This window comes from Apodemus sylvaticus, chromosome 21, assembly GCF_947179515.1.
Source record: "Apodemus sylvaticus chromosome 21, mApoSyl1.1, whole genome shotgun sequence".
Taxonomy (NCBI): domain Eukaryota; kingdom Metazoa; phylum Chordata; class Mammalia; order Rodentia; family Muridae; genus Apodemus; species Apodemus sylvaticus.
The window spans coordinates 53,044,757-53,072,287 of NC_067492.1; the positions used below are offsets into that span (position 1 = coordinate 53,044,757).

The 27,531-nt window shown below is 44.7% G+C and overlaps 1 protein-coding gene across 1 annotated transcript in view; it reads left to right on the plus strand.

Moving 5' to 3' along the window:
- The first annotated feature begins 9,858 nt into the window (after positions 1-9,858).
- Ednra (endothelin receptor type A) overlaps positions 9,859-27,531 on the plus strand; it is a 69,000-nt gene continuing 51,327 nt past the window's right edge. Inside the window, exons 1-2 of the mRNA XM_052166888.1 lie at positions 9,859-10,327; positions 14,199-14,682. Coding sequence (XP_052022848.1) covers positions 14,230-14,682 — 453 coding nt within the window. The 5' untranslated portion in view covers positions 9,859-10,327; positions 14,199-14,229. The remainder of the gene's footprint in view (positions 10,328-14,198; positions 14,683-27,531) is intronic.

The window sequence follows — 27,531 nt, forward strand, 5'->3', positions numbered from 1 at the left end:
ACCCTGCTCTCCTGTTTCAAGCCTGAAGCCTTTACGTAGACCCAGGTCTAAACGGGTATCAGCCCTCTCCATTTGACTGTCTGCAAACTGTTTCAGGATTGAATTATTCCTTTATAATCCCCTGAGACTTCCAAACCTGGCTTCCCTTTGCATGACTCTTATGTCCTCATAATCTATCCTTCTTATCCACCACTCAGTATAAATACAGTCCATGGCACGTTTATGCTGTTATAGAAGTGAATACAGTAGTTTTAAGAGAGACCAGATCATCTTCAAAACCAAAAATATCTTCCTCATCAAAAGGAATATCCACATGTAGCTATCAATTCTAGAGGCAAAACCTACACATTCTCCCAGTAAAGAATGTGCAGAGTCGGGGTGGTTATGAAGACTAGAGGCAGAGCATTTACTTAGCCTGCACTAATCTCCAACACCACACACACCCTCCAAAGAAGGAACACCATTGTTCTTCATGGCCCTGTTTTAAAAGTAAAAACTGAAGAACTTCAACATCTGGACAGTGTAAAATGGTTCCCAGAGCCAGCAGGGTGTAAGCCTTCAAGAGTGTTGACAGTTGCATTGGGCATAAGGCTTGTTTGTGTAATAATGTACATATTTTCATGTTCCTCCTTTGGGGGTCTGCTCTCTGCATTTATGTTAATGACTTCAAGATAATCAACCCATGACAATCAGAGATGGCATGAGTCCAGAAGGCAAGGATGTGGCTAATGTCTCAGCAAAATGGTAAAAGTTGAGACCTTGAGGACAGCCCTTAAGGCTGTGGGAAAGAACTCTGAAAACATGAGTTCAAAAATAAATAATTTCTCAACCATGCAAAATATAAGGATGCAATATGAATTGCATAATGAGCTTCACAGATCTAAAGGAACAGAGGCAGCTGCTTGGTGAGCAAGCTTGTCAGAAAGATACTAAAGAAAGAGATAAAGAGATTTAGGTAGTGCTTATCTTAGAGCAAGATCCTACCCAGCAAAGTTTTCTTGTTTGTGCTTAGAAACCTGATGACACCTTCTATTTTAGTACCCTTTCTAGAAGGTATTGATTTAACACCTTCATAGTCACTGTGTTTTGTATTTGTTTATTTGATATAAACAAGGTTACACTACCTTATTTGGTAGAGTTATCTTTTAATCTCCACTTAAGTATGTATCTTGGCACTGTGTTTTCATGTCACAGGTACAGAACTGCCAAGGACAAACTTTAGCTTAGAGAGGGGTTCCTGAGAGAAGGGGTTTCTGGGAGTGGTGAAACTAATGACTCAAAGTCAAGTCATGGGAGGATAACAGCCTATGTTCCACTTGAGACAGCTTTTCAGACTGCTCTCTATATGTTCTGCTCAAGACAGCTTTTCCTTGAAATTCTAAAAACTCTCTGGATAGTTCATCTCTTGCAGATCAAAAGCCCAGTTTCTTATTTACATATCAATTCAGGCATTACCCCAAGTTCCCTTTTGATTATTCCATGAATCAGCATTTCATGACCCCAGCCTCTTGATTCTTAGAAATAGCAAGCAAGCAAGCACTTAAAAAAAAAAACAAAAAACATTCCAAATGAATTCAGAGATCTACATCCAGCTGTTTTACGTGCATGCTGGGAATTCCAAGCCCAGGTCTGCAGGCTTGTACAACAGATGCTTTAGTGACCAAACTTTATAGACCAAGGGGGTCAAATGAAGGGTTCATGAGCTCAGACTCCTGGCTGATCTCGCTCTGGCTATGCTCTAATCAATTTAAACGACATAAACACTGCCTATAAAAGCAAGACAGATGTCAAATAAGTCTTTTTATTTTTTTCACAAAGTTCTTGCCCAGTACTTTACTTTGTTTTAAGTGTAAATGTAATTTTCCCTTTTTAATTTGGACAGTTTTGCTTGGATTCCATTTTCTCTATCTCTAAGCCAAAACATCTTGTTTCTTGTATGAATTGAAAAGGAACAATTGATCTTCTGTGGCTATGGTTCTCAACCAGCCACAGATTATAGGTTCTGTTTTGTGTTCATTAAAGAAGAGACTATAGATTTTTAAATTTTTCAAGGAATTACTGCTATTAGATTTTAAATATTCAAAGTAGTTTGAATTGATATGTATTCCTATAAAATGAAGGTAAACAAAGTCCCTACTCTCTTGGCCAACAGAATAAACCAACGGAATTAGGAGACAGTTTCCTGCAAGTGTGACAAAAAGCAAGCAGATGACAGAACCTGACATGGAGCTCGCTGTTGGGTGCAGAAGGCAAGAGCCTGAAAGTTCACCAGACAGCTCAACAGACATCCCACCAGACTGCTCACCAGACCTCTCACCAGAAAGCTCACCAGACTGTTCACCAGACAGCTTACCAGAAAGCTCACCAGACAGCTCACCAGACAGCTCACCAGACAGCTCACCAGACTACTCACCAGACTGTTCACCAGACAGCTCACCAGACAGCTCACCAGACTACTCACCAGACAGCTCACCAGACTGCTCACCAGACCGCTCCCTAGACTGCTCACCAGACAGCTCACCAGAAAGCTTACCAGACCACTTACCAGAAAGCTCACCAGACTGCTCACTAGAAAGCTCACCAGATAGCTCACCAGAAAGCTCGCCAGACAGCTCACCAGACCACTCACCAGACAGCTCACCAGAAAGCTCACCAGACAGCTTACCAGAAAACTCACCAGAAAGCTCACCAGACAGCTTACCAGAAAACTCACCAGAAAGCTCACCAGACAGCTTACCAGAAAACTCACCAGAAAGCTCACCAGAAAGCTCACCAGACAGCTCACTAGACCACTCACCAGAAAGCTCACCAGACAGCTCACTAGACCACTCACCAGAAAGCTCACCAGACAGCTCACCAGAAAGCTCACCAGACAGCTCACCAGAAAGCTCACCAGAAAGCTCACCAGACAGCTTACCAGAAAGCTCACCAGACTGCTCACCAGACAGCTCACCAGACAGCTCACCAGACAGCTCACCAGAAAGCTCACCAGACAGCTCACCAGACAGCTCACCAGACAGCTCACCAGACAGCCAGTCTAGCCAGTTAATTGGCTCCAAGCTCGGTTAGAAAAGCTGTCTCAAAAAAATGAGGTAAGGGGACTGGAGAGATGGCTCAGCCAAAGAGTCCTTTTTTCTCTAACCAGGGTTTGCACACATGCAAGGTAGCTCAAAACTACCTGGAACTCCAGATCTAGGGGATCTGGTGCCTTCTTCTGGTCTCCTCAGGTATCTACATACGTGTGTACATGCTAATACAAAGAGGCACACACACACACACACTCACTCACACTCACAACCACCACCAACAACTAAAATAATCAAAGAAAATAAGGGAGTTGGTATCAATGATAGAATTCCACCCATCAGTTAATAGCTTGGTTCATTTATGTTGTGATAACAAAAGCACACCTAAGCCTAGGCATTTGTAAAAAGCAAATTACATCCCACAGTTACAGAGGCCAGGAAGCTGAAGGTCAAGCACGTGTATGAGGTCTGCTCTCTAGACCCAGGTAACGCCTGTCCCTGAATGCTCCAGATGAGCAGATAGACAGAAAGGCTTCAAGCCTCAGTGGCTAGTTTCTCTAGCCTCTTTCAGAAGAGCATCTGTCTACTCATGAACACATTGATAACTTAATGACCCACCTCCAACAAAGACCTCATCACTTAAGGCTACCATGGAGATTAAATTTCAACATGAATTTTGGAAGGGGTACACTCAAATGGCATGACCTTGGACAAACTGCTCAGCCTCTCTAATTTTTGGTTTTACCAAAAGCAACGTGAGACTATAACAAAACTTGTTCTACAGAGATGTTGTCATAGCAGCAGAAGACAACACGCACAGAATATTAAACACTGCATGCATGTGCAGTGCTATTAATAGTAATTCATAAAGACTCATTACACTAAGCAAGTATGCAAACATAAAAAGGGCCTCAAAACAAATTGGAAATCAACTGCAGAAGGAATAGGACCACAACAAATACAGTCAAAAAGACTTTAAAGGAAAGTTCAATAAACCCACCTACAACCAAGGGTGTCCAACTTTTTGATGTTTTAATATGATGCTATCATTCCAAATTGGCCACATTTATATCTATCCTGGTACTCATGAGCCTATGACCTCATACCCACAAACAACCAGAGAGACTGGATAAAATTTACATATAAATTTACATATATGTACCATATACATATAGATATATATGGTGTTATCTATAATAACAAAATAACTTAGACTAGATTTCCAAGGTAAAACTAGAAATGTATCTTCCTATAATTCTGGAAGCTGTGCAATCACGATTTGCATGACAGTGTGGTCAAATGCTGATGAAGACTCCCTGGCATGCAGATGGTCACCTCCGTGTGTCATCGATGGTAGAGAGACACCTAGCTCTCTGCTGTCTCTTGGAATGGGGCTAATCTTCCATGAGAACCTGGGCCTCAAGACTACACTGAGCTCTAATTATCTGCAAAAAGCTTGTTTCCAAGTATATCAGATCAGATGCTAAGAGATGAATAGATGAATGACAGGGAACACAAAAACTCAAGCCACAACTTCCTGCCCTGTTGCCCCTAAAAATCCATGTCCTTCTTACATTAAAATTTCTTTATTCCTAATAGGCCCCAAAGTCTTAGCTCGTTTAATAAAAAGTTGAAGATCATTTAAATATCATCTAAGTCAGAGTTAAATGAAACCAAAAGAACACTTGGTCTTAAGGCTAATTCCTGTGCAGTTGAGTCCCGGTAAAGCCAGACTAGCTGCATGCTTCCAAAACACAGCCCTGCAAAGGCACAGAACACAGCTCCCATCCAAAAGAGATGGCAGCTTCCAAGTACAAAAGGTAGTGAGGAGAATTCTAAAGGATCTCAAGGCGAAGTCCTCTAACTTTGGTTTCATTCTTTGTCTTCCAAGGCTTCTTTCATATCAGCATGATCTCAACACCTCTGGAGGCAATGGGGCCCAGAGGCAGCAGAAGGCATCACAGAGGCCTGCTCAAATCCAGAGGCAATACCAGTAGCTGACAATGAGATGCTCACAGACTTCCTTGGGTCTGTGGTGACAGTGGTGGCTCTGACTTGATTAATGGTCTCTGCATCACCTCAGGGGCCTCCCTCCCTTTCCTTGAACAATAACTCACAGTAGCTGCTGAATAGCTCTACTGTCCTTCAGTGCCACCCTTTGGCCTGGGAATAGTCATACGTGTGTCAACCTTGGTAGTTCTTTGTCCCCTCTCGCTTTTAACAACTCACATTGCTTTGTTTATGCTTTAGTAGTGAAAACAATCTATAAAATATGCAATTATTTTCCTAACATACTAAGACAGTATTTTAACATTTAATACATTTCAGAGTGGGCCTGTGTATGTCACATGAGTAGAGGTCAGAGGTCAGCAGACAATCTCTCAGGCACCCTCTGTCTGTCTGTTTGTTTGTTTGTTTGTTTGTTTGTTTGTTGAGATGGGATCCCTCGCTGGCCTGTAACCACTAGTAGGCTAGGTTAGTTGGCAAAACTTCCCAGAGATTTCCTGATCTCTAATGTCCCAGCCTTGGGAAATATACCTGTCAACCCATCTGATATGTTTCTTTCTTTCCTTTTTCCTTTCCTTTTTTTAGTTCTTCTTTTTTAAAACTGTGTTGTCTGGGGCTATAACTCAGATTCTTGTCTTTTCAACACATTGCTGACTATGCCATCTCCCCAGCCGAAAGCCAGTAAATTCTTAACACTATATAAGACTGATTTCAAGTGTCCAAAACAAACAAAAAGGCTGACCTTTAGAATTGGTTTTCTAAACCTGGCCCTAATCCAAGACAATGCAAATGTCCTGATCCTGTCCTGTTGTTCTTTAAATCCCTTTAGCTTGGAGAAAGGACTCCTCTGTCCTGACTGGCTTGCTGGCGGTCCTGGTTAAAGTCACACCTTCGAGCTGTTTGCTCCCTCACGTTATTTATCGCTCCTCCTGTTGCCTCTTCACTCTCTCTTCTGGAAACAGACAGCTGAAGCTTGATCATATTCAAGTTCCTGCCCTTAGAATGGTACCACATAGAATGGTACCGCCCATACTTAGGGCGTGGCTTTTTCTTCATTTGCTTTCTAGAAACGCCCTCTAGACACGCCAAGAGGTAGGTTTCCATGGTGACCTAGTCAGGTTGACAATTCCCTGCCACCATGCCCTTCCCACAGAGAAGCTGGCACAACCTTCCTTCACGAAGTTGCTTCTCTCTCTCTCTCTCTCTCTCTCTCTCTCTCTCTCTCTCTCTCTCTCTCTCTTTCTCTCTCTCTTAAAGATTTATTTATTATATGTAAGTACATTGTAGCTGTCCTCAGACACCAGAAGAAGGTGTCAGATCTCTTTAGGGATGGCTGTGACCCACCATGTGGGTGCTGGGATTTGAACTCATGACCTCTGAAAGATCAGGCCGTGCTCTTATCTGCTGAGCCATTTCTCCAAGTTGCTTCTTGTCAAGCATTTGGTTACAACAATGAGAAAGATAACTAAAGAGGGAAGTTCTGTCCCAACTCCTAAGTTGTTTGTCAATTGTATTTGCCTTTGAAAACAAAGCACTTCTGGACAATTCTATTTCTTATTTTTTTATTTTTATGTTTGTTTGTTTGGTTGGTTGGTTGGTTGGTTGTTTGGTTGGTTGGTTGGTTTTTCAAGACAGGGTTTCACTGTGTAGCCCTGGCTGTTCTAGAACACACTCTGTAGACCAGGCTGGCCTCGAACTCAGAAACCCACCTGCCTCTGCCTCCCAAGTACTAGAATTAAAGGCATGTGCCACCACTGCCCTGCATGAACAATTCTAAACAACTCGTCTCAGGCCAAAGGTGCTGCCTGGCTGTCAAACCCTGCTCTTCACAGGACTCAAGATGAACACCATGGTAGTAGCTGCCAGCTTCTTGTTGCCTTCTCCTTTCCTTCCTTTGTCTTTGTGGTTCTCTGAATCCTTCTTGTTCTCCTCCCTGCCGAAAAAAGAAAGAAAAAAGAAAACATGCATATTTTATTCTCAGATAATGCTCAGACTTGGGTGTTTTACTGTGGGCTGAGTTTGAAGATCCTGGAAGTTTAGCAACTGTGAGATGGATTTGCAGATCTGAACTATGAAATAAACGTACGTGAATATACGCCTTAGGAAACAGGAGCGGTTGGTTCATAAGTGCTGTCTTGAGTATGTCTTAATCTATGGTTGTTTATCAAATCAATACAATTCCCTGCCAGGCAAAGTCACTGTAAGTGCCAAGACAGGAATGTTCACTCAACAGGCTGGTGGAGGCAGAAGGAACACAAGTTTCCCTGAAGTCTAGAAAACCATCAAGCCTGAATGTACCTTTTAGGAAAAACAAGCAACGTTTGAAAGTCGAGCTTGGAAAACTTGGCAAAGATGTACTAACTTAGGATGTACTAAACAGGAAGTACAGAGCAGTAGGCAAGAATATTGTCTTGCTGCAGAGAGGGGGAAGCTGGAATAGATGTCAATTTGACCAAAGAGATTAATTAGAGTGGGGCCATGGCCCTCAAAGTAAAACAGAGAAAAGAAACTAAATTTACAGCCACAAGGAGAGCCTCCGGGGTCTCACCCATAATGAGGCAGGGTTAAGCTTTCTAGCTGCAGGTCTGTTTGGAGGCTTCCATCAGCACGTTTATTGGCTATGAAGATCTTTCTTAATCAATTCACTTTATAGATAACAGAACATACAGCAATGTGGGTTTTTATCTTGACATGAAGAAGATTTGTTTCCTCCTGGCAAACCAGGCTTAGTGATTTTCAAGTGCACAGTTCATGAGCACTAAGCATGTCACCGTTGCTGTGCAACTCCCACCACTGAATCCCAGAGCCTTGGCCTCACTCAAGCTAAACGTCTTAGACACACAAAACAGTAAACCCCCTTCTCCATGCCCTAGGAGTCACTAGTTTACCTTCTCTGTGGTTTTGGCTCTTCTAGGTCCTTTCTATCATGGTGTTAATTAAAACAAGCGAGCAACAACAGAACAGGAAAGAAATGCATTTGAAATAAACTCACTCAAGCTAAAGTCCCTGTCACTAAGCAGAAACTAAGCTGTCATCTGACCTTTTGGGGAATCAGTTAAAAGTCACAGGTTCTTAAGATAGCTCAGTGGGTGAAAGCGCTTGCACTCTTGCCTCACACCCAACTTCCTAAGGTTCCCTTTCACTTTCACATACACACTCACACACACTCACACACACACATACATACACAGACACACTCACACACTCACATACATACACAGACACACTCACACACTCACATACTCACACTCACACAGATACACACACTCACACACACAGACACACTCACATACTCACACACACTCACACAGACACACACACACACTCACATACACACACTGACATACACACACTCACACAGATACACACACTCACACTCATAGTCATACACATATACACACACTGACACACTCACACACTCACATACTCACACACACACAGATACACACACACACTCACAGTCACACACACACACACTCACAGTCACACACACTCATACACACATACTCACACACACTCAAACACAAATAAACACACTTTCCTAAATAGCAGCCCCACCAATCCAGCTTATTTTCTAGTTTTATTTGACTGTCCTAAAAGGAAATTTTTAATGTTTAGTTCATACCACAGTAGGATCAGCAAGAGGTAGGGGAGCCTAGGGATTCTGTTACAAAGGCTAGCCTGACAGACATGTGTACAGATGGTACGCTGCCCTAGTGCCTGATCATGGGGTGAGCAGGGCCTGGGATCCAGTACATTTCGCATACCAAATCATGAGCAGTCTTCTGGAAGAAGGCAGTGACTTTTCTTCCTGGAAAATAATGTCAGCTTGCCAAGCTGTCGCCACAAAAGCTTACCCCTTCAGAGCAGACTGAGACAATTATTGCGGTCCGTCCTGGAGAAACTCTAGATAAACACTAGATTAGTGGACAGGGTAATGCCTGCTCCAAGAGTACCAGAAGAATATTAAAATCCTTTCCACCGAGGTGTGCTGCTGATCGCTGTGACAGTTTTATAAAATGGCCCCTGACGTGTGGGGTCTTGTGCCCTCCCCCTTTGAACTGGGATCGGTGGCTAACAGAATTGAGCAGAAGCTCCTCTGAGCCACTATCTAGACCTAGGCCTTAAGTAGGTGACAGTTTCTATTTCCTCTCTCTTGGGACATTTATTCTTGAAATCTAGTCACCACACTGTAAGGAAGCTGAAAATTCTTTCCCAGGGGGGAGATATAAGTCCTGTCTCCCTCTTCTCCTAAAGTCCCCGAACAAACTGAGGTTCGATTCCATTATAGATACGGTAGGGAACCAATGCTGTTCTAGGACGTCTGTACACCCAAGAGCCCTGGTGTTTGGCCCTTATCTCTCCTCCCATTCTCCCATCTTACTATGACTTGACACAGTGAATCATAAAGACACTGTCTTCCGAAGGGTCTCCCCATTGTCATTTCAACTTTCAGACGTGATCATTTCTCTGAGCACACCCTAGACCCTTCCGCAAACTCCCTGATCCCCTCTTTGCCTTGGGCTAAGGCTTTGCGGTCTTACAGGGCACACTTGAGTCAAAGACTTGCTGTCCACCTGGGTTCCATAACTTTCTCTACGGTGAGGTGTACTAAGAAGCTAGGCAAAGTTGAGAGGGGACAATGGAGACGCAGCCCACGTTCCCAGGCTTCCCCTGCTGATCAAGCTCTCCCGCATTCACTGCTCAGAGTGAGTGCCTAGAGTGTCTTCCTAAAACCTGCCACACCCTTGAGTCTGGTTTGTTGTTCTCTGCTTTCAACTTTGCCCCTTCTAGACTAACCCCCAACTTCTCAGGAAGGAAATAGTTAAAGATCCCTGCCCTTCGGGGCCTGGCGGGGGCAGCAGCTTTGCAGCTTGGTGGCTGCTCCCCTGAGGGCAGGCGGGATAGCTCTGCTGCAGTTCGGTCCCGGAGTCGAGAGGAAGGTCTGGGAGCCTGTGGAGCCAAAGGAAGATCGCGGGAGGCGTGTTCCTCCGGAGTTTGCTTTTCCTTAGGAGCCTCGCGCGCACACCCATCCCCTCTAGTCTGGCAACTGTGTCTAGGAGGTGGGGAGCCTCTCTCCGATCCACTGGACAATCGCTGGAGCTTGGAAGCTGGGCGAGATCTCCCCTAGAGAAGACCGGCGATCCGGGGAAGTTTCCCCTAGCCTAGACTGCGCTGCAGCCCCGGTCACCCGCCACCCGGCGCGCCGCCCGCCCGGTCCGTGTTCTCCAGCTCAGGCTCCGTGTCTGGCCCGGGCGCAGACCTGGCGCCGTTTGCGTCCGAGGAGTTCTAAGGTCGGTGCAAGTCTTTTCAATTGGGAACCAGGGCTGGGACTAGAGACAGTGTTGCTACCCGGGCAATCTGCTGGGAGGAGCAGGGGTGTCGTGCAGAGCCTGCTGAAACACAGCAGCCCGGCCTGGCACGTACCTGCCCAGACAGACCGACGTCCAGTGTGGGGGCGCTTTCCTGGGAGACTAGCGCTGGGGGGTGGGGGTGGGGGACATCGGACAAGACGATTGAGCTTTGACTCTTTGACTCAGATTTTTAGGAAAAGGGAGCCTGGGCTTGAGGAGATGTCTTTTCCTCCACAAGAGCTTTCAGGAGCATCAATGCCCAAGGCGCTAAAGCCTCCTAGTGAAGTTGCTCTCTTCTCTTCCTCACACACGTCCTGTGTATGTAGCCAAGGACACTTACTGTGAAGAGCCAACCTCTGTGGAGTCCTCCTCACACCACAATGGTAGCTGGAGTTGGAAATAGTGCTGCTGTTGGAGGTCTGGGCCGTTTGCTCTGTGCTGTCCTGTCCTTTAAAGGGCACTTGTTGCCTTTCATGTGCAGAACCCTGGAACTGTTTGTAGATAACCCACCTCTGATTACACCACCCTAATGGCCTCATGCAGACCAATGACTTCTGCAGACCTGGGGCGAAGGCATATTAAAGTCAGAGCATACCCCCAAGGAGAGTGAATAATTTGTCTTATCCAGAGAGCAAAACCACAGAGAACTTGAAAAAAAAAAGTTCTTAGTTTAAATTATTTCTCTACTTGTAGTTGTTTCTGGTTCCCACACAGCCACCAACTCATCTGTTTTTAAAGATTGGCTAACTGTGAAACACCTTGGCAACCATATCATGTAAATTGCCTGCCCTAAACATGTGCAGTCTGGGTGCCGTTGGAATTTCCAAATTACTAATGGCAAGTGAATATTTGTCCTGAGAATCTGATGCATTAAATAGGGACAGCAGAGTAAGGGATCAGCTCTTGTGTGCCACCAAACTCTAGACCCACAAAAGGAAAAATGCTGACTCCCTAGACGTGTCCTTCTGGTCTGAATGTGAGCTGCTTCTCTAGAGCTCTGGCTCACTACAACAGATGATACCCGGCAAAGCTTGACTAGAATCTACCCAAATGAGCGACAGATCTGTCCTCGGGAAAGCATGTATTTGAAAGCGGTTTCTTTTATTTGGTTTTGTGTTTTTCACTCTGTGACAATATGTCATCCACATGTTTTTGACAGATGTCCCTTAGATGTGGTTAGCTGACAGAGGTGCCATGAGAAATGAGTTCTTGGTAGTGTCTTTGTTGGAGGGAAGTAAGGGAGGGAGGCAGGGAGGGAGGCAGGGAGGGAGGAAGGAAGGAAGGAAGGAAGGAAGGAAGGAAGGAAGGAAGGAAGGAAGGAAGGAAGGAAGGAAGGAAGTTTTAATGGCAGCTGGCTCACACCATGTTAGGAAGCCATGGCTGTAGCTTTCTCAGTGCCTGTAGCATTGAGGACCACTGAGCTCTCCTTGAGTTGTGCAGTGACTGTGACAACCCAAGTGGCTCCTGAAGTCCCCTCTCGAATGATTCTAATAGACGGTGAAGCTACTCTGTTTATGGGAAAAACCTCTGTCTCTCATTTTTAATAAAACTATTACTAAATATTCCATTCCCACTGGGAAACTGGGAACCATTAATCACAAAGCAATCAAGAAATTAAAAGAATTGTGCCTGCCCTCGCTATCCTAAGAGGGATGCAAATTGTAATAAGCTTTGTGCTTGGCATTCTGGTTTCCATCTGGGAAAGGAAATGATGGTATCTTGTAGGCCTACTAATAATTCAGCCAGTTATTCTGGACTATAAGAGATGGGAGAGGAAATACGTAACTACTTACAATTAAGGGTGAGCAGAAGTGACAGGGGTGACAGGGGTGACAGGTAAATGGCAGGTCCATCACCTTGAAATCACAGCAGCAAGTGAATGCCTCCAACCCAGCTGTGAGATAAGGCGACTGTCCAGCCACCTCTTGGCTGTGAAACCATAGTCACCTCACTTATTCAAGACTCCTTCTGGCATGTTGTAGATGTTGTCCTGTCTGTATAAATGGCGATGCTCAAGTCAAGAGCCTGTGAGATGTGATGTGCTGATTGGGAAGGCAAAGGCATGTGGGACTTGCAGCCGCTCTTCCCCTTACACTTCTTCCGGCCTGTCAGGATCTCTGATTTGGTCCACCTATTGACTAAGCCTGAACTTAATAATGTACCATGACAACTGGCAAGACTCCTAAATATGCTCCGCCTTGAGCAGAGTCAAGAAAAGTTGAGTCTTAAAATTTAGGATTAGGTGTATATACCATAGGTACACAGACCACTGCACATAAATTAAGTTTCAGATTAATAAAAGAAAGATACAAATACCCAAAGGAGAGGAGCAGTCTACCTTAGGTGGTTATTCTCTCGACACCAGCCTTCCTTCCATTTTCTACGTGGCTTTAAGCATAAGAGGAGAAATGTAGAGTTACTGAGCACCACGAACCACGTGCCCTTAGAAAGTGATAAAACATATAAATTCCAAACAGTCTTTGATAATACCTGAATACCCGACCTAATCTGCTGCCTCATCCGAATTCTGGAGACATCCTCACTATGTTGTTGGGGTAAATAAAGCATGAAACTGAGAGAGGCGGGGTTGCCCAGGGGCTAAAGCTCAGTTTTGGAGTCAGATCAAGCTGCCTCGGAGCTGTGGACTCACCACGTTTGGCCTTCATGAGCTACTGAGCCTTCCTCTCAGCTTCCCTGTCCTCCTGAAGGATCTGTGGAGGACTTGATTGTATCACTGCACTAGACAGCAGCAGCACATGAAGTATTTGGCACACTGTCTGCTCTGTCCTAACTAGTTAGGAGACTCGCAAGATACTAAGACACCAGATAGCTGTTGGCAAACCAATATGGCAGCCTGAGAAAACCTGTCACCCACAGGACACCATTGACAAGTATCATGGTGGTTTCTGAGGGACAGAAGTGGGGACTTAAAAATATGTGGATTTAGCTGGGTGGTGGCAGCGCACGCCTGTAATCCCAGCACTCTGGGAGGCAGAGGCAGGCAGATTTCTGTGTTCAAGGCCAGCCTGGTCTACAGAGTGAGTTCCAGGACAGTCAGGGCTACACAGAGAAACCCTGTCTCGAAAAAAACAAATCCAAAAAAAACCCCCAAAAATGTGGATTTTGCAGGGTTTCGAGGGTTTCCAACTAAATCTCTTCATCAGTGATCTTTTCTTTCCCTCTGTGATGCTGGAGATGGAACAAGTGTGAGTTTACTGAGCTAGGCAAGCGCCACTCCTGCGGCAAACCGTTGCTTCACGTTCAGTTAGAACTTGGAAAGGTAGATGTAGCTACAGTGCTAAGCGGACAGTTGGCTTTAAATGAACACTTAAAAGCTATAGACAGCACCACCACCACCACCCCACCCCCCACCCCCACCCCCCCCCACCCCCGATCCTGCCACATGCAACCCAGCACTCACAGGGGAGCAGGATTTTTAGTCAGAGAATTAGATTCCTGTATTTTGTGCCTCAGTCTGAAGCAATGTTTCCTCTTACCACAGACTTTTCTGTCTCATGTCTGGAAGATTGGGGCTATCATTGGACTGAATAAAGAGGAAAAAAAAGCTGTTATTTTAAAGGAAAGCTGACATATCTTTTTTCCATATTATGGTCTATACAGATATAGCTGTGGATACAGCCAGGCCTGGGGAGATTTCTTGCTTTAATAGATTTTTGGTCTTTTCTATTTTGATCTGATTGGCCTATATTTTTATTAAATCAGTAAACATTCATTAACTACAATCTTTTAGGGCAGCTAGATTTTGTAGCTGAAAATAATAATAATTTCTCCTACTTTTTTTTTCCTCCAGGTGAAAAAAAGAGAGGCGTGAGACCACCATAATGAGGCAGATGTCTCTTCAACTCCACATGAGGAAGGATGTCTTTTGCCTTGCGGCGTCCTTTTGGCTGGCCCTGCTGGGAGGCGTAATCGCTGACAATCCTGAGAGATACAGCACTAATCTGAGCAGCCTCACGGAAGACTTCACCCCTTTTCCGGGGACAGAGTTCAACTTTCTGGGCACTACCCATCGACCTCCTAATTTGGCCCTGCCTAGTAATGGCTCAATGCACGGCTATTGCCCAGAGCAGACTAAAATCACGACAGCTTTCAAATATATCAACACTGTGATATCCTGTACCATTTTCATCGTGGGAATGGTGGGGAATGCGACTCTACTAAGAATCATTTACCAAAACAAGTGTATGAGGAATGGCCCCAATGCACTCATAGCCAGCCTGGCCCTTGGAGACCTTATCTACGTGGTCATTGATCTCCCCATCAACGTGTTTAAGGTAGGGAACTCCTGGGGGCTTTTTCGACGGCTGACTCTCCCCTGTGCTCTGGCTGGGAGGTTTACTTCTGCTGTCTTTCAGCTTGTTGATGTTTTAAGAGTTTTACTGTTGTGTATTAGACTATTTTCCAACTTAGTTGTTTATGAAACAGAATTTCCAGGGCCACCCTTAATATGCTCCTACTGCCCAAAGTAGGTCCCCACGCCAGGCGTCAGCTTCCTGGATCCTTGGTGAGTCTTGGGGCAATCCATGACTGGAAACTGTTTGAAACACAGTTTTTAAGGTAAGACGTACCAAGCTACCAAAGAACGTAAGGTAAATAGACTTGCGATTTCAGTTATCTCTCCCTGAGGTGCTGCTCAAGGCAGCTAGCCACAGCAGAGCTGACAGCTTCTATTTCAGTCTCTGGGTGCGTGGCTAAAGCACACGGCCTTGCCAGCTTCTCTCAGACTCGGAGATAATGAAATCCATCGATAGCAGGCCAGGACTGAAACACTAACTGAAGCCATTCAAAATCGGCCTGATAACCCCTTCCCGCTTTGAGCTATAATGTGTGCCCAGCCCTGAGCTAAGCCACAGGGCCCCAAAGACAATGGAGAAAAGTTGGCGTTTTCATGGGAAAAGACGTGGACAAACGTGGCCGGGATTGCCTTGCCTTAGAGACTCTTTAACCAAAATAAACTAAATCCGATGGGAACAAAATATTCCATATTTGCTGTAGTCATTGTGAAGGGAAAAATCCTTGAGAAAAATTTAAGTACAGTGAAAGTCAAACAAAAATTGGTATATGTGTGCCACATTTTAAATAATGTCTTCACCCTGAACCAGAAATTGCTTTTCTCAGGTTTTCCTCTCCCCCTTCTCTTCCCCTTGTTCTCTCCTTCCTCCTTGCCTTCCTCCTTGCCTCCCTCCTTCTCCACCTTTTCCTCCTCCTCCCACTCTCCCTCCTCTTCCTTTATCCTCCCCTCCTCACTCCCTCCCTCTCCTTCCTCCTTCCTCCTTCCTCCCTCTCCCTCTTTCCCTCCTCCTCCCCTAACCCCCCCCCCCCCCCGTTCACTATCCCCCTCTTTCTCCTCCCCCTGATCCCTCTCCCTCCTTTTTCTCCTCTTTCTCTCCTTTTTCCCCCAGCCTCCTCTAGTCTCAAGTCAGGCTCCTCCCCTTCCTCCTCCCCATCCTCTTCTTTCTTTCTCTTCTTTCTCTTCCTCTCACTCTTTTCCTCCTCCCTTGCCACAGGAACAAATGATTCTAGGTCAGTAGTTCTCAATCTAGGTGTCTTGGTGTCTCATATCATATATCCTATATATCAGATATTTACATTGCAGTTCATAACAGTAGCAACACTACAGCTATGAAGTAGAGACAAAATAATTTTATGGTTGGGGGTTAATCACAACGCGAGAATTAAAGGGTCACAGTATTAGGAAGGTTAAAAAAAACTCTGTTGTAAGTAACACAATTCTGAAATATTACTTTAAACTACTTTTGTCAGTTAAATTATGAGATGCAGAGCAGCCTGGAGTAGCCTCCCCTGTTTCTAGAAGACGCACTTTAATCATAGTGAAATCACTTGAAGTTACCACAGGCACCAGCATCCTAGCACTAAAGATGACCGCATGGGTTTTGTTGTTTTGTTTTTGAGACTGGGTCTCTCTATGTAGCTCTGGTTCTCTTGGAGCTCCCAATGTAGACCAGGCTGGCCTTGAACTCACAGAAATCTTCCTGCCTCTGCCTCCTGAGTGGTGGGATTAAAGGCATGTACCACTACACAGGATTGATACTTTTTTGAATGTTAAAAATCTTTCAAAATTGTAGGTGTACTTTTTGGAAAGCTAGAGACAGTAGACGAGGAACAATCAAAAGACGACACAGTATTTCTTCCCTTGGAATACGTATGAATGCCCAGGAGTTCAGTTTGAACATAAAAACAGTTTCAAAACCAAACTGTGAAGCACAGTTGAAAATGCATAATTAATTTAAAATGTTGTTTATCATCAAAATTCGCCTTTTCTCTTAAAAAGTTCTTAATTTTCCATTTATGAGTTGTCGTGAGTGCTTACCACTTCATTTTCTAGTGGTTTCCTTCTTTAATGAGAGATTTTAAAAGATTTTTATCGCTTTTGATCAAAATTTGACTCTTTAGTTTCAACTGATTATTATTATTAATTCTTGATTTTCGATGCTTCGGCACTGGTTAACTAGCTCCTCCTTTTTCAAGAGAATAATTGACCACCCCTGAGCAAACTCCCTGCTTCTGTTCCAACTGAAACATTTTCTGTACATTCCCAACCTGTGCAAAGCAATAGGTGCAGCTGAGCGAGGGGGTTGAGGGTGGGGGATGGGTGGGGGAGCTGGGGGCAGGATGGGGGCTAGTTATCTTTGAGTCACTCCTGCCAGTCACCACTCTAAGTCTCCTTTCTACTCCATGGTTGAGTCACATTAGCTGAGAGACTTCTGAGTATTGTGGAAATCCAACTATAATTTTCTTTGCGTTCACATAGCAGTAGACGGACATCCATACATGGCGACCCAACTCCGCAGTTCTTCACTCTGGGGACTCTCACGATTGATGTCACTTGTTATCTGTATTGAAGCAATATGGGCATTTGATCATGGTACTTTCGTATCCCGTGACTACAGTTGTTCAATTCCTGTTTTTTTAAATGTCGTGAGTCACTGGACCAATATGTGTTTTAGATATTAAATCTCTCAAACTATTTAAACTTACGTAATTGCCTCAGTCCTCTTCAGAGGAGAGTTCTGAGCTTGGAGGCCACAGCAGAGAAGAGTTATCTCCCTGTTTGCCTGCCACACTCTTCTTTAGGTCAGAATATGTGACCTCTGGCTGTTGCTCTGAAATTCTACCCAGGCTAGTCAGGAGAAATCCTTCCAGACAGTGTGAGGCTGGCCGCTGCTCTCCCCCTCCTGCCTCCTGCCTGAAGGATTCAATTTTCTCCCATATCAGACCTGGATGCCTCTAGGTTCATCTAGTTCACTAGGTCAGCGCTGTGTCTCTCTTAATTGCTGCATTTACATAGCCAGGAAGATGGCGAAAAGGTTTCACGGAGGTTGGATCCCTGAGCTCTTCCTCAGCCTCATTACCAGAAGAATGAGGTTGAGGGGAGAGTCCCTGACAGACCTGCCAGGCTCTTTAACTAGTTGAGTTTTTCAGGGCTGAGGATGAAGTGCCAGGACCCATGTTCAAATCCCCAGCACATGTGCAAAAGCCAGGCATGGCGGCGTATGTCTGTAATCTCTGTGAGGTAGAGATGGGTGGGTCCTAGGCACTCGATGGCCAGTCAATTACACACACACACACACACACACACACACACAACGTGAAGTTCAGTGAAGATCCTGTGTTTGAAAAGAGTTAGAGATTCAACTGAGGAAGACAACCTAATATCAACCTTTGATCTTCCTTTGTACCTGTTATGGGCAAGCTCACCCACATACCCACTTACATACGTGTATATATTACACACACATATACATACACTTACATACACACATATATACACACTTGCACTCACACACACATATACACACACTCACACACATGTATACACACACACACATACACACACAGTAACACACACTATTCTGTTTAGCAGTCACATCAGATACATTTTTTAACCCACCACTCACATTTCATTAAATAAACAGATTTTAAGTTGTAGGATTCTTTAAATGCTTTCTGTTGCTTAAAAGTGAGTCAACCGCTCTTAGGCCTTCAGTTTCACTACGTCTGTTTAACATAGGGGACACACATGTGTGGGGTAATCAATGTATGTCTTCATCCAGGAATCACATGCTTCAAACCCATGTATGCAAAGTCTGCTGCACCTGTCCCAGTGTCCAGTCAAGGCCCAGCCACCTCAGACGCTACACACACACACACACACACACACACACACACACACACACACACACACGTGTGGACCCGGTAACTGTCTCCCTGGGGAAGAAGCACTGTGTAAATGCTTCTTTTATCCATACATTTTACGTTTTTGTTCTTAGGCCTTTCAGTCCAGCATGCCCTATGTGATGCACCAGAAGGTTTCTTCTGCAGAAAGTTGATATAGCTAAGCTCACAGCCTGCTTTGAGGCACTAACCCTCGATTGGAGGCTACTGCTTGAATTAAGACTGTACTTCTTAGCCAGGCGGTGGTGGTGCATGCCTTTAGTCCCAGCAGTTGGGAGGCAGAGGCAGGCAGATTTCTGAGTTCGAGGCCAGCCTGGTCTACAGAGTGAGTTTCAGGACGGCCAGGGCTATACAGAGAAACCCTGTCTTAAAAAAACAAAACAAAACAAAACAAACAAACAAAAGACTGTAGTTCTTGGGCTGGAAGGATGGGTCAGTGATCAGAGCACTTAAGAGAACCTGGGTTTGTTCCGCAGCACTCACGAAGCAGTCCACAGCCGGGGACTCCACCCAGGGACGCAGCACCTGCTTCTGGTCTCGGCCGGTGCCTGCATGCACATGGTTACTGTCCTGTTTGTTAGCGTTGTGCCTCTCTGGTCTCACTTAGGAAGGGTCTGTAGAGGAGTGTCCCAGCAAGCAACTGCTGGGAAACAAGTACCACATATCTGAGCTGTTCCCATCTGCACCGGCCAAGCACGTGGCCGTGGTGGCTTCCATGGTCTGTGGACCTGAAAGAGGCCACTGCACAATCAAGTTTTAAAAGTTCCTTAACTGTTCTCACTCTCTTCAGAGTTCTTCCCACAGCATCTCCTTAGCTTTGTTCTGCCATCACTTCTTCCAGTAGGCCAGTGAACTCGCATTGGTACCACTGAGGCCTGTGTTCTCAAGGCTCCCAAACTCTGCCATACAGTACCTGCTTATTAGCACATATGTATGCAGAGAGGGGGTGAGGGAGAGAAATTATAAAGGATATTCAACCTCAGTGAGCTTGGACATATCATATTACATATATATGTGTCATATATCATAATATGCGTTATATTATATGTCACACACACACACACATATCAGTGAGCCTGACCCCAAATTGTCAGTTTTTGTCAAGACATTTAAAGATCTTAAATAAAAAGCTGGGTTCGGTCTGGAGTGGAGCTGTGTCATTAAAGGAAAAAATAAGTCAAAGACGTTAAGAGAAATGGCTCCAGACCTTGCTTCCGTGCACACACTCACCCGTGAGTGACAGGAGAAAAATCACAAAATCTAACAAAACAAAATGAGAAGCAGATGGAACACAGAAAGCACACGGACGCCAGGCGCCTTCTGGATTTCAGACACACAAGGCAAGTGGCACTGATGAGGGACAGCTACGACAAACTTCAGCAAAGGACAACTCTAATTTTTAGTTGCTCAAAAATCAGATATCATAATTGAAGAGCAGACTAATGGGATGGAGAGAGGGAGGGAGGGAGAGAGGGAGAGAGGGAGAGAGGGAAGGAGAGAGGGAGAGAGGGAGGGAGGGAGGGAGGGAGGGAGGGAGAGAGGTAGGGAGGGAGGGAGGGAGAGAGCTCTTCTGCTCTTCTGTAAGCCCAGGCTTACAACCACATGGGGTACACTAGAGATGGATTCAGAAGAATCTATTGTCAGAAGAATGCATTGTCTAATATCCCAAATTCAGGAAATAAAACATGGCCAAGTGCATTAACAGTGTTCACAGAGCATTTGCATCTTAGGGTGGCAACACAGTACAAACACCTTCTCTGCAGCCGAGGAGCAAACCTAATCCCCAGTTAACGTATTGGATAGAAACACGGAGTGTAATGATTTTTTTCCTTTACTTGTGAGATTGTATTTACATCAGGTAATGTAGCCTGTCAGGATATAAGTTATGATTTGAAATAAAGTAGAAACCTCAAAAGTGAGGTTTGTGGGTGGGCTAAAGCTTGGCAGAATGTAGTTTCTGGATAATAATTTACCCAGATGTTCCCATAAGCCACTGCGCCTAGCCTTTTAAGTAGAAAACATATGTCCGAGAAAACCTGGGTAAAATGGATGAGAGTTATGGTCGAGAAAATTGAAATTGGTAGCACAGGTCCTCTGGTAGCAACAAGCTGAAACTGGGCATGTTCTTCAGGTGAAGAACCCCGCCCCACCCTCCCCGCCCCCACCCCCGCCCCATTTAGCACACAGCAAAAAGTAGATTGGTGAGGATCTCAGGGACAGAATGCAGTAACTGTGGTGAGTACTGACTCTGCGGCATTCAGTGGGCCACCCCTTCAGAGAGCAGCAGCCAGGGCGAGCAAACATGGCTTCTGTTTGAAATGTCAAGAGGGCTTGTGATGAGAAGCCCAGCTCCCAGGGTGTCTCTGGCAGAGGGTGTGAGTAGGGTGAGGACCCAAAGCCACCTTCTCTCCAGATTCCCCAGCTCCAGCATCTTGTACTCATGGAATCCATGTCATTTCACAGCACAGTCGGTCCCTCAGAAAGAAGTTGTCATGACTTATATATCAGCTGCCTCAAACATAGATGTTCAGTAATGCTTGTTCTGAATTGACGTGAGCCTCGGCTGTTGAAATTAGCTTCTAAACAGATTTCTTCAGATGATGATCGTGATATTGAAAAAATGATGGTGATGATGATAATTGTGATGATGGTGATGTTGCTGTTGTTGTTGTTGATGATGATGAAGATGATGATGATGATTTCACAAAAGGATTCTTCATTTATAGACTAGGCACCTGTGGTCTACACATCCAATTCTCCAAGTTAAATTCCCTGTGTAGTAATCATTCTGTTTCTCTTTCACTGTATCTTCAAACAAATAGAAGTAGTTTTTCCATTCACTGCAGTTGTAGTGTTATAAACCATGAAATTAGTTTTATAGAGAAAACCAATTCCTTTGGTGAAGATCTTTGTCCCTTGCTGGTGTACAATATCCCAACCATACATGTCTCCTGTCCAGCATCTCTCCCTCCTGTCCAGCATCTCTCCGTCCTGTACAGCATCTCTCCATCCTTTCCAGCATCTCTCCGTCCTGTCCAGCACCTCTCCCTCCTGTCCAGCATCTCTCCATCCTGTCCAGCATCTCTCCCTCCTGTCCAGAATCTCTCCCTCCTGTCTAGCATCTCTCCGTCCTGTCCAGCATCTCTCCATCCTGTCCAGCATCTCTCCCTCCTGTCCAGCATCTCTCCCTCCTTTCCAGCATCTCTCCCTCCTGTCCAGCATCTCTCCCTCCTGTCCAGCATCTCTCCGTCCTGTCCAGCATCTCTCCGTCCTGTCCAGCATCTCTCCCTCCTGTCCAGCATCTCTCCGTCCTGTCCAGCATCTCTCCATCCTTTCCAGCATCTATCCGTCCTGTCCAGCATCTCTCCCTCCTGTCCAGCATTTCTCCGTCCTGTCCAGCATCTCTCCCTCCTGTCCAGCATCTCTCCCTCCTGTCCAGCATCTCTCCGTCCTGTCCAGCATCTCTCCATCCTGCCCAGCATCTCTCCCTCCTGTCCAGCATCTCTCCCTCCTGTCCAGCATCTCTCCCTCCTGTCCAGCATCTGCCATCCTGTCCAGCATCTCTCCATCCTGTCCAGCATCTCTCCGTCCTGTCCAGCATCTCTCTGTCCTGTCCAGCATCTCTCCCTCCTGTCCAGCATCTCTCCGTCCTGTCCAGCATCTCTTCCTCCAAGCTTCAAGGACCTGACCTACCCAAGATCTCAAGGTGGTCCATCCACTTCAAATAATGTTCCTTCGAGCCTCTTCTGGGCTTCTTACACTTTGTATTTCAGAACTCAACTTAAGCATCTCCCTGTCCAGCTGCTGTTCATGACCCAGACTAGGTCTCCTGCCCTCCATGTGCTCCCACACATCCTCCATTATCCCCATGTGCCCCCCCACAGCATCCTCCATTATCCCTATGGGGACATCAAACGCATGCTCCCTTTATGCTCGCCAAGCTATTTACTTGCCTGTGAGCTCCTTCAGGCAAGATGCCTTCGTTCAAAACATCATTGCCCCTCCTACATCTTGCTTAAAATATTTGATGAATGAGTGTGTGTGTGTGTGTGTGTGTGTGTGTGTATGTGTGTGTATATATATATATATATATATATATATATATAATTTTGTAATGAGATAAAATGGTTTATAATGAGGATAGATGATAGATAGATAGATAGATAGATAGATAGATAGATAGATAGATAGATAGATAGAAAGATAGATAGAAAGATAGATAGATAGATAGATAGATAGATAGATAGATAGATAGATAGACAGACTCTATTAGACTTTTTCTCCCATACCTAAAAGCAGACTTGTTTACTAAATATCTTGATTTTCTAACTCTTCTCCCCACGTCTGCAAATCAGCATGACTTAGGGCTCATAAATCTGAGAAAACTTTGTGAGAAGCACGACAGCACACTGTGTCAAGACAGACCCCATCCCTTTGTTTCTGGAGGCCAAGAACTCTTTCCCTGTGATTCAGGAATTATGTTATATGATTTCCTCTCTCTTTTGGGTTGTATAGTCAGTCCAAGGGTCTTTCCACAATTACCATGCAATAAACATACTTAAACTTAGATTTTAATTAAACATATTTGTGATGTGATTTAGATAAATATATTAAACCTACAAGTGATTTAGAATATTAAAATCAACATTCACATGACAAAACATTTCGTTTGCTCTTTGGAGAATAGAGAATGAGTTAAGTTTCTGGCAATGTGAAAACATGCACATTGCAAAACTCCATCTAAGTGGCTTCTATAGGAATAAATGTATGAAACGACAGAGTGATAATTTATTAGCCAATTTCTGCTGGTTGTGAGGAAGTTGCTGTCTGGACAGACTTCAGAACCCTGCTCCGTTCTGCCTCCCCTCTCACTGTTCATTTCCTGTGTCTGGGAACCTCATTGCTTTCTCTCATGGTCACGTTACATAATTATTCTCATGTGGGTCTGCTCTGCTAATCCTTGGCATTTGCCTCACAGCACAGCTTTCCTGTTTCAACTATGGGGGATGGAAGCCATCCGTAACTGCAGAACGTTCCCCTGGCCAAGGAAGGGAAGATGGTTCCCATTACTATTGGGAAATACTGAGAGGTAAATGGAGTCCTGCCTTATGGGATTCCTCCATCAAAGAGTTCACCTCATTACCAGAGTTTGCTTTATTCCATACTAAACATAAAATACACATGTGGAACCAGTCTAGAAAATAATTTGCACATAATGTACCATTTGTGGTATGTGTGCATGTGGTGGTGGGGGGGGGGATAGTTGTGTAGTTAGTGAGGGAAGTTTTTGTGTGTAGTGTGTGTATGTGGGGAGAAGGATGGAGGAAGTGTGTGTGTGTGTGTCTGTGTGTGTATAGGGAGTGGTTGTGTGTGTGTGTGTGTGTGTGCATGTAGGGAGTAGTGTGTGAGGGAGGTGTCTATGTGTGGTGTGTGTATGTGGGGGTAGAGGTGTGTGTGTAGTATGTGGGGAGGTTTCTTCTGTGTGTGATGTGTGTATGTGGGGGAGGGGTGTGTGTGTGTGTGTGTGTGTGTGTGTGTGTGTGATCTGCTCTGCCTTGATTCCAGTGTTCTCAGTAAAGCCTGTGGCCTGGCTTTCTCATTCTGATGCGGTTTTGCAGTGCACGCTTACATGCTGCTTACGGTGTTGCTTAGAATGAGTTGTGCACAGTGAGATGCTGGATCCACCACGATCCCTTGGGAGTAATGATGGTGAGTTTCTCTATCTACAGTTTTGTTTTTAACTAGGACTAGTTGTTGTAGAGAAACTGTTCTGCACTAAGAAGTTAATTGCAGAAACTAAACACAATACTAAATCTATTGCTCAGTGTAAATTGTTGGTGGCCTTGCAATTAAATTTGAACCCCAAAATTTCTCATTTGAGTTTGAAGAGTCTGAAGCTCCCCCTGCTGTGGCCTGTGACTTGGGGAACCAGAATCAGACACACCCACAATGTCTCATCAGAATCAGACACACCCACAAAGTTTCATCAGAATCAGACACACCCACAAAGTTTCATCAGAATCAGACACGTCCACAAAGTCTCATCAACTGCACATCTTTTAGTGTAAATTTAGGTCCTCTAGCTTTCTGATTTCTTAAACAGCTTACTTTAGAATAAAAGCACAAATAATGGCAGCAAGCCTCAACACTTTAGTAACTCTTACTCAAATACAAAACTTGGAGTGGAGAGATGGCTCAGTGGTTAGCAGTAATGACTGCTCTTGCAAGGGACCAAAGTGTGATTCCCAGCACCCACATGACAGCTCACAGCCATCTGTAACTCCAGTTTCCGGGCCTCCAACACGCTCTTATGCCCTCATTGGACAGGCGAGCAGGCAGGCAAGACACTCTACACATAAAGTGGGCAGAGGAGGGGCCGGTTAAAACTAAACAGGACTCCAATTAATTCAGGCTTGTATTCACAGGCAAAAGATAATTAACCATTTGATTATTGCTTTTCATTAGGGCTTTCTTCCTTAATTTTTTTTTCATTTGCTATATGATAAAGACATCGGGGAAAGTAATAACAAACATCGCAGATAGACACTCTCATCCTCACAGAGCTTAGACATGACAGGAAACAGAAGAGGAATAAGTAAACGTGTATGCAGGGCAGATGCTGAGGAGGGGAGAGAGAAGAAGACATTCATTAGGAAGTGGGTGGAGGACAGGGCTCCAAATAAATCACAGTTGGACAAAAGTTTATCTGGGGAATGGAGGATGTGATTTACGGAAGGTCTTGTCTGGCATGCCCGAAGGTCAGGATTTGTCTCCAACACCACATTTTTTTTCTTTGGGGGTATTTTATTTTGTTTTCTGGGCTTTGGAATTTTGTTGTTGTATTGTTTGGGGTTTGTTGTTTGGGGGGGATTGGCTTTTGTTGTGATGTTTTAAGAAAGAACTTGAAGTTGGGTAGATAGGGAGAGGGAGAGGATCGGGAAGGACTTGGAACAGGGAGAGATAATGATCAAGACACAGTTAAATTTAAATGTTGTTTTAAATAATGGATAGGTTGATGATAGATAGATAGATAGATAGTAGATGGATGAATGATAGATAGATAGATAGATAGATAGATAGATAGATAGATAGTAGATGGATGGATAATAGATAGATAGTAGATAGATAGATAGATAGATAGATAGATAGATAGATAGATAGATAGATAGATAGATAAACTGTGGAGGCACACACCTGTGGTCCTAGCACTTGGAAGGTAGAGGTAGAGGCTCTGGGGTTTAAGGTCTTTCTCAACTACATATAGAAAATTAAGGCCCAGCCTGAGCTAAATGAGACCCAGTCTCAAAAAAGAATAAAATAAAATAAAATAAAAAATAAAAAAGTTAAAAAAATAAGAAAGGAAAAGAGAAGAAGGGAAACATGTGGGGGTGAAGGAGCAAACCTCGCTGACTGTAAGACAGAAGTATTCAAGGCACAAGCAACAGCAAATTCAGAGGCCCCAAGATAAGCTTGTGCCTTGAAACTTAAAGGAAAGCAAGGATCATGATGGCTTAGTGGGAGGCTAGAGTGGTGCTGAGGTGACAGGGATAAGAGAGGGTGACAAGGGGTAGGTAATAGTCATAAATCAGGAGTGCCCTGGACAAAGTCGAAGAAAAGCCATCCGTCTGTCTTCTGCCACGCTTTGTAAAGCCTGGGGCTTTTCTCTCCTAATGAGCTCGAAAGTTCGAGACAGTGTGTATAGGTAAGGAATGGTCAGACTTAGGCTTTACCAAGGACATCCAGCTGCTATGTTAAGTAGCTTCTCCATATTAATAAAGCGGAAATGGGCTATTATGAAAGACGGTCCATGTGCCCAACTTCTCACAGCCATTTACTTGCATTTTGGTTTGTTTGATTATTTATTATGTGTGGTCTCGTACCATTGCACAAGTGTGGTGGTCAGAGGACAACTCGAGGAAATCAGTCTCCTTCCACTATGCGGGTCACCAGGATCAAACTCAGGTTGGCAGGCTTGGCCGCAAGCAACGTTGCCTGATGAGCCGTCTCGCAGGCCCATATACTGAAATTCATTCTGAGAATGACATTGTCTAAAACGTAGTGTTTTCACCACTCTCTGTTAGGCTCACTAAGGTGTTCTCCCTAAGAAACTTGCGATAAACAACTGTTAGATGACAAAATAATGCCCAGAATGTTTACGTAAATCTCCTTGAGTTCAGGTAATATGCAAGCAGCAGGGTCGGCCAGCAGCAGTGTTCTTGTCCTGGAACTTCCTGGGATGAGAAGTGTAGCCAGTGCCACCACTGTCCCCTAAACATGGCTCTGAAGACCACAGTGACAGAGGTCATCTATCCTCCTTCTCAGGTCCCGTTTTTAAACTTTAATTTCTTCACTTATCTACTTGTGGCACCGGGAATGGAATGGAGGGTCTCAGATATGCCCGACATGTGTTCTACCTCAGTCTGAGCTGCAGTCCACAGCCCCCAACAGTGTAGTTCTCTATTTAGAATGGAGATAAGGTGCTCTTAAGGAAAATGTGAACTATGCAGAGATTTCTCCGCAACACTGACTCTGTCGCAAGGCTTGTACACTGCCTCCGAGTGCCGAGTAAGCAGGATTCACGCATCCCGTATTCATTGTCATGATTGTGAGATAAACTGACAGAATAAAACATGGAAAATAAGATGTAAACGAACAAACAGAGAGAAGGCTGAGTTCTTGGATGGATTCTTGCCTAGACACATTCTCAGTGGAAAACTTGTGGCCAAACTAATAACTAATGTCTTATAATGTTCCATTTAGCAGCTGAAAGGCCAGGCAACTTGTCCCTAGACACAATGCAAAAGTGTGGGTGTCTGTGGCTCACCCATCACGTCCGCTGAGAGAGAGACACCGCGCTGGGCCTGACACAACTGAACGATGTCTGTGCTGACTTCCTTCCTTAGGCTTAGGAATGCACTGGAATTTAA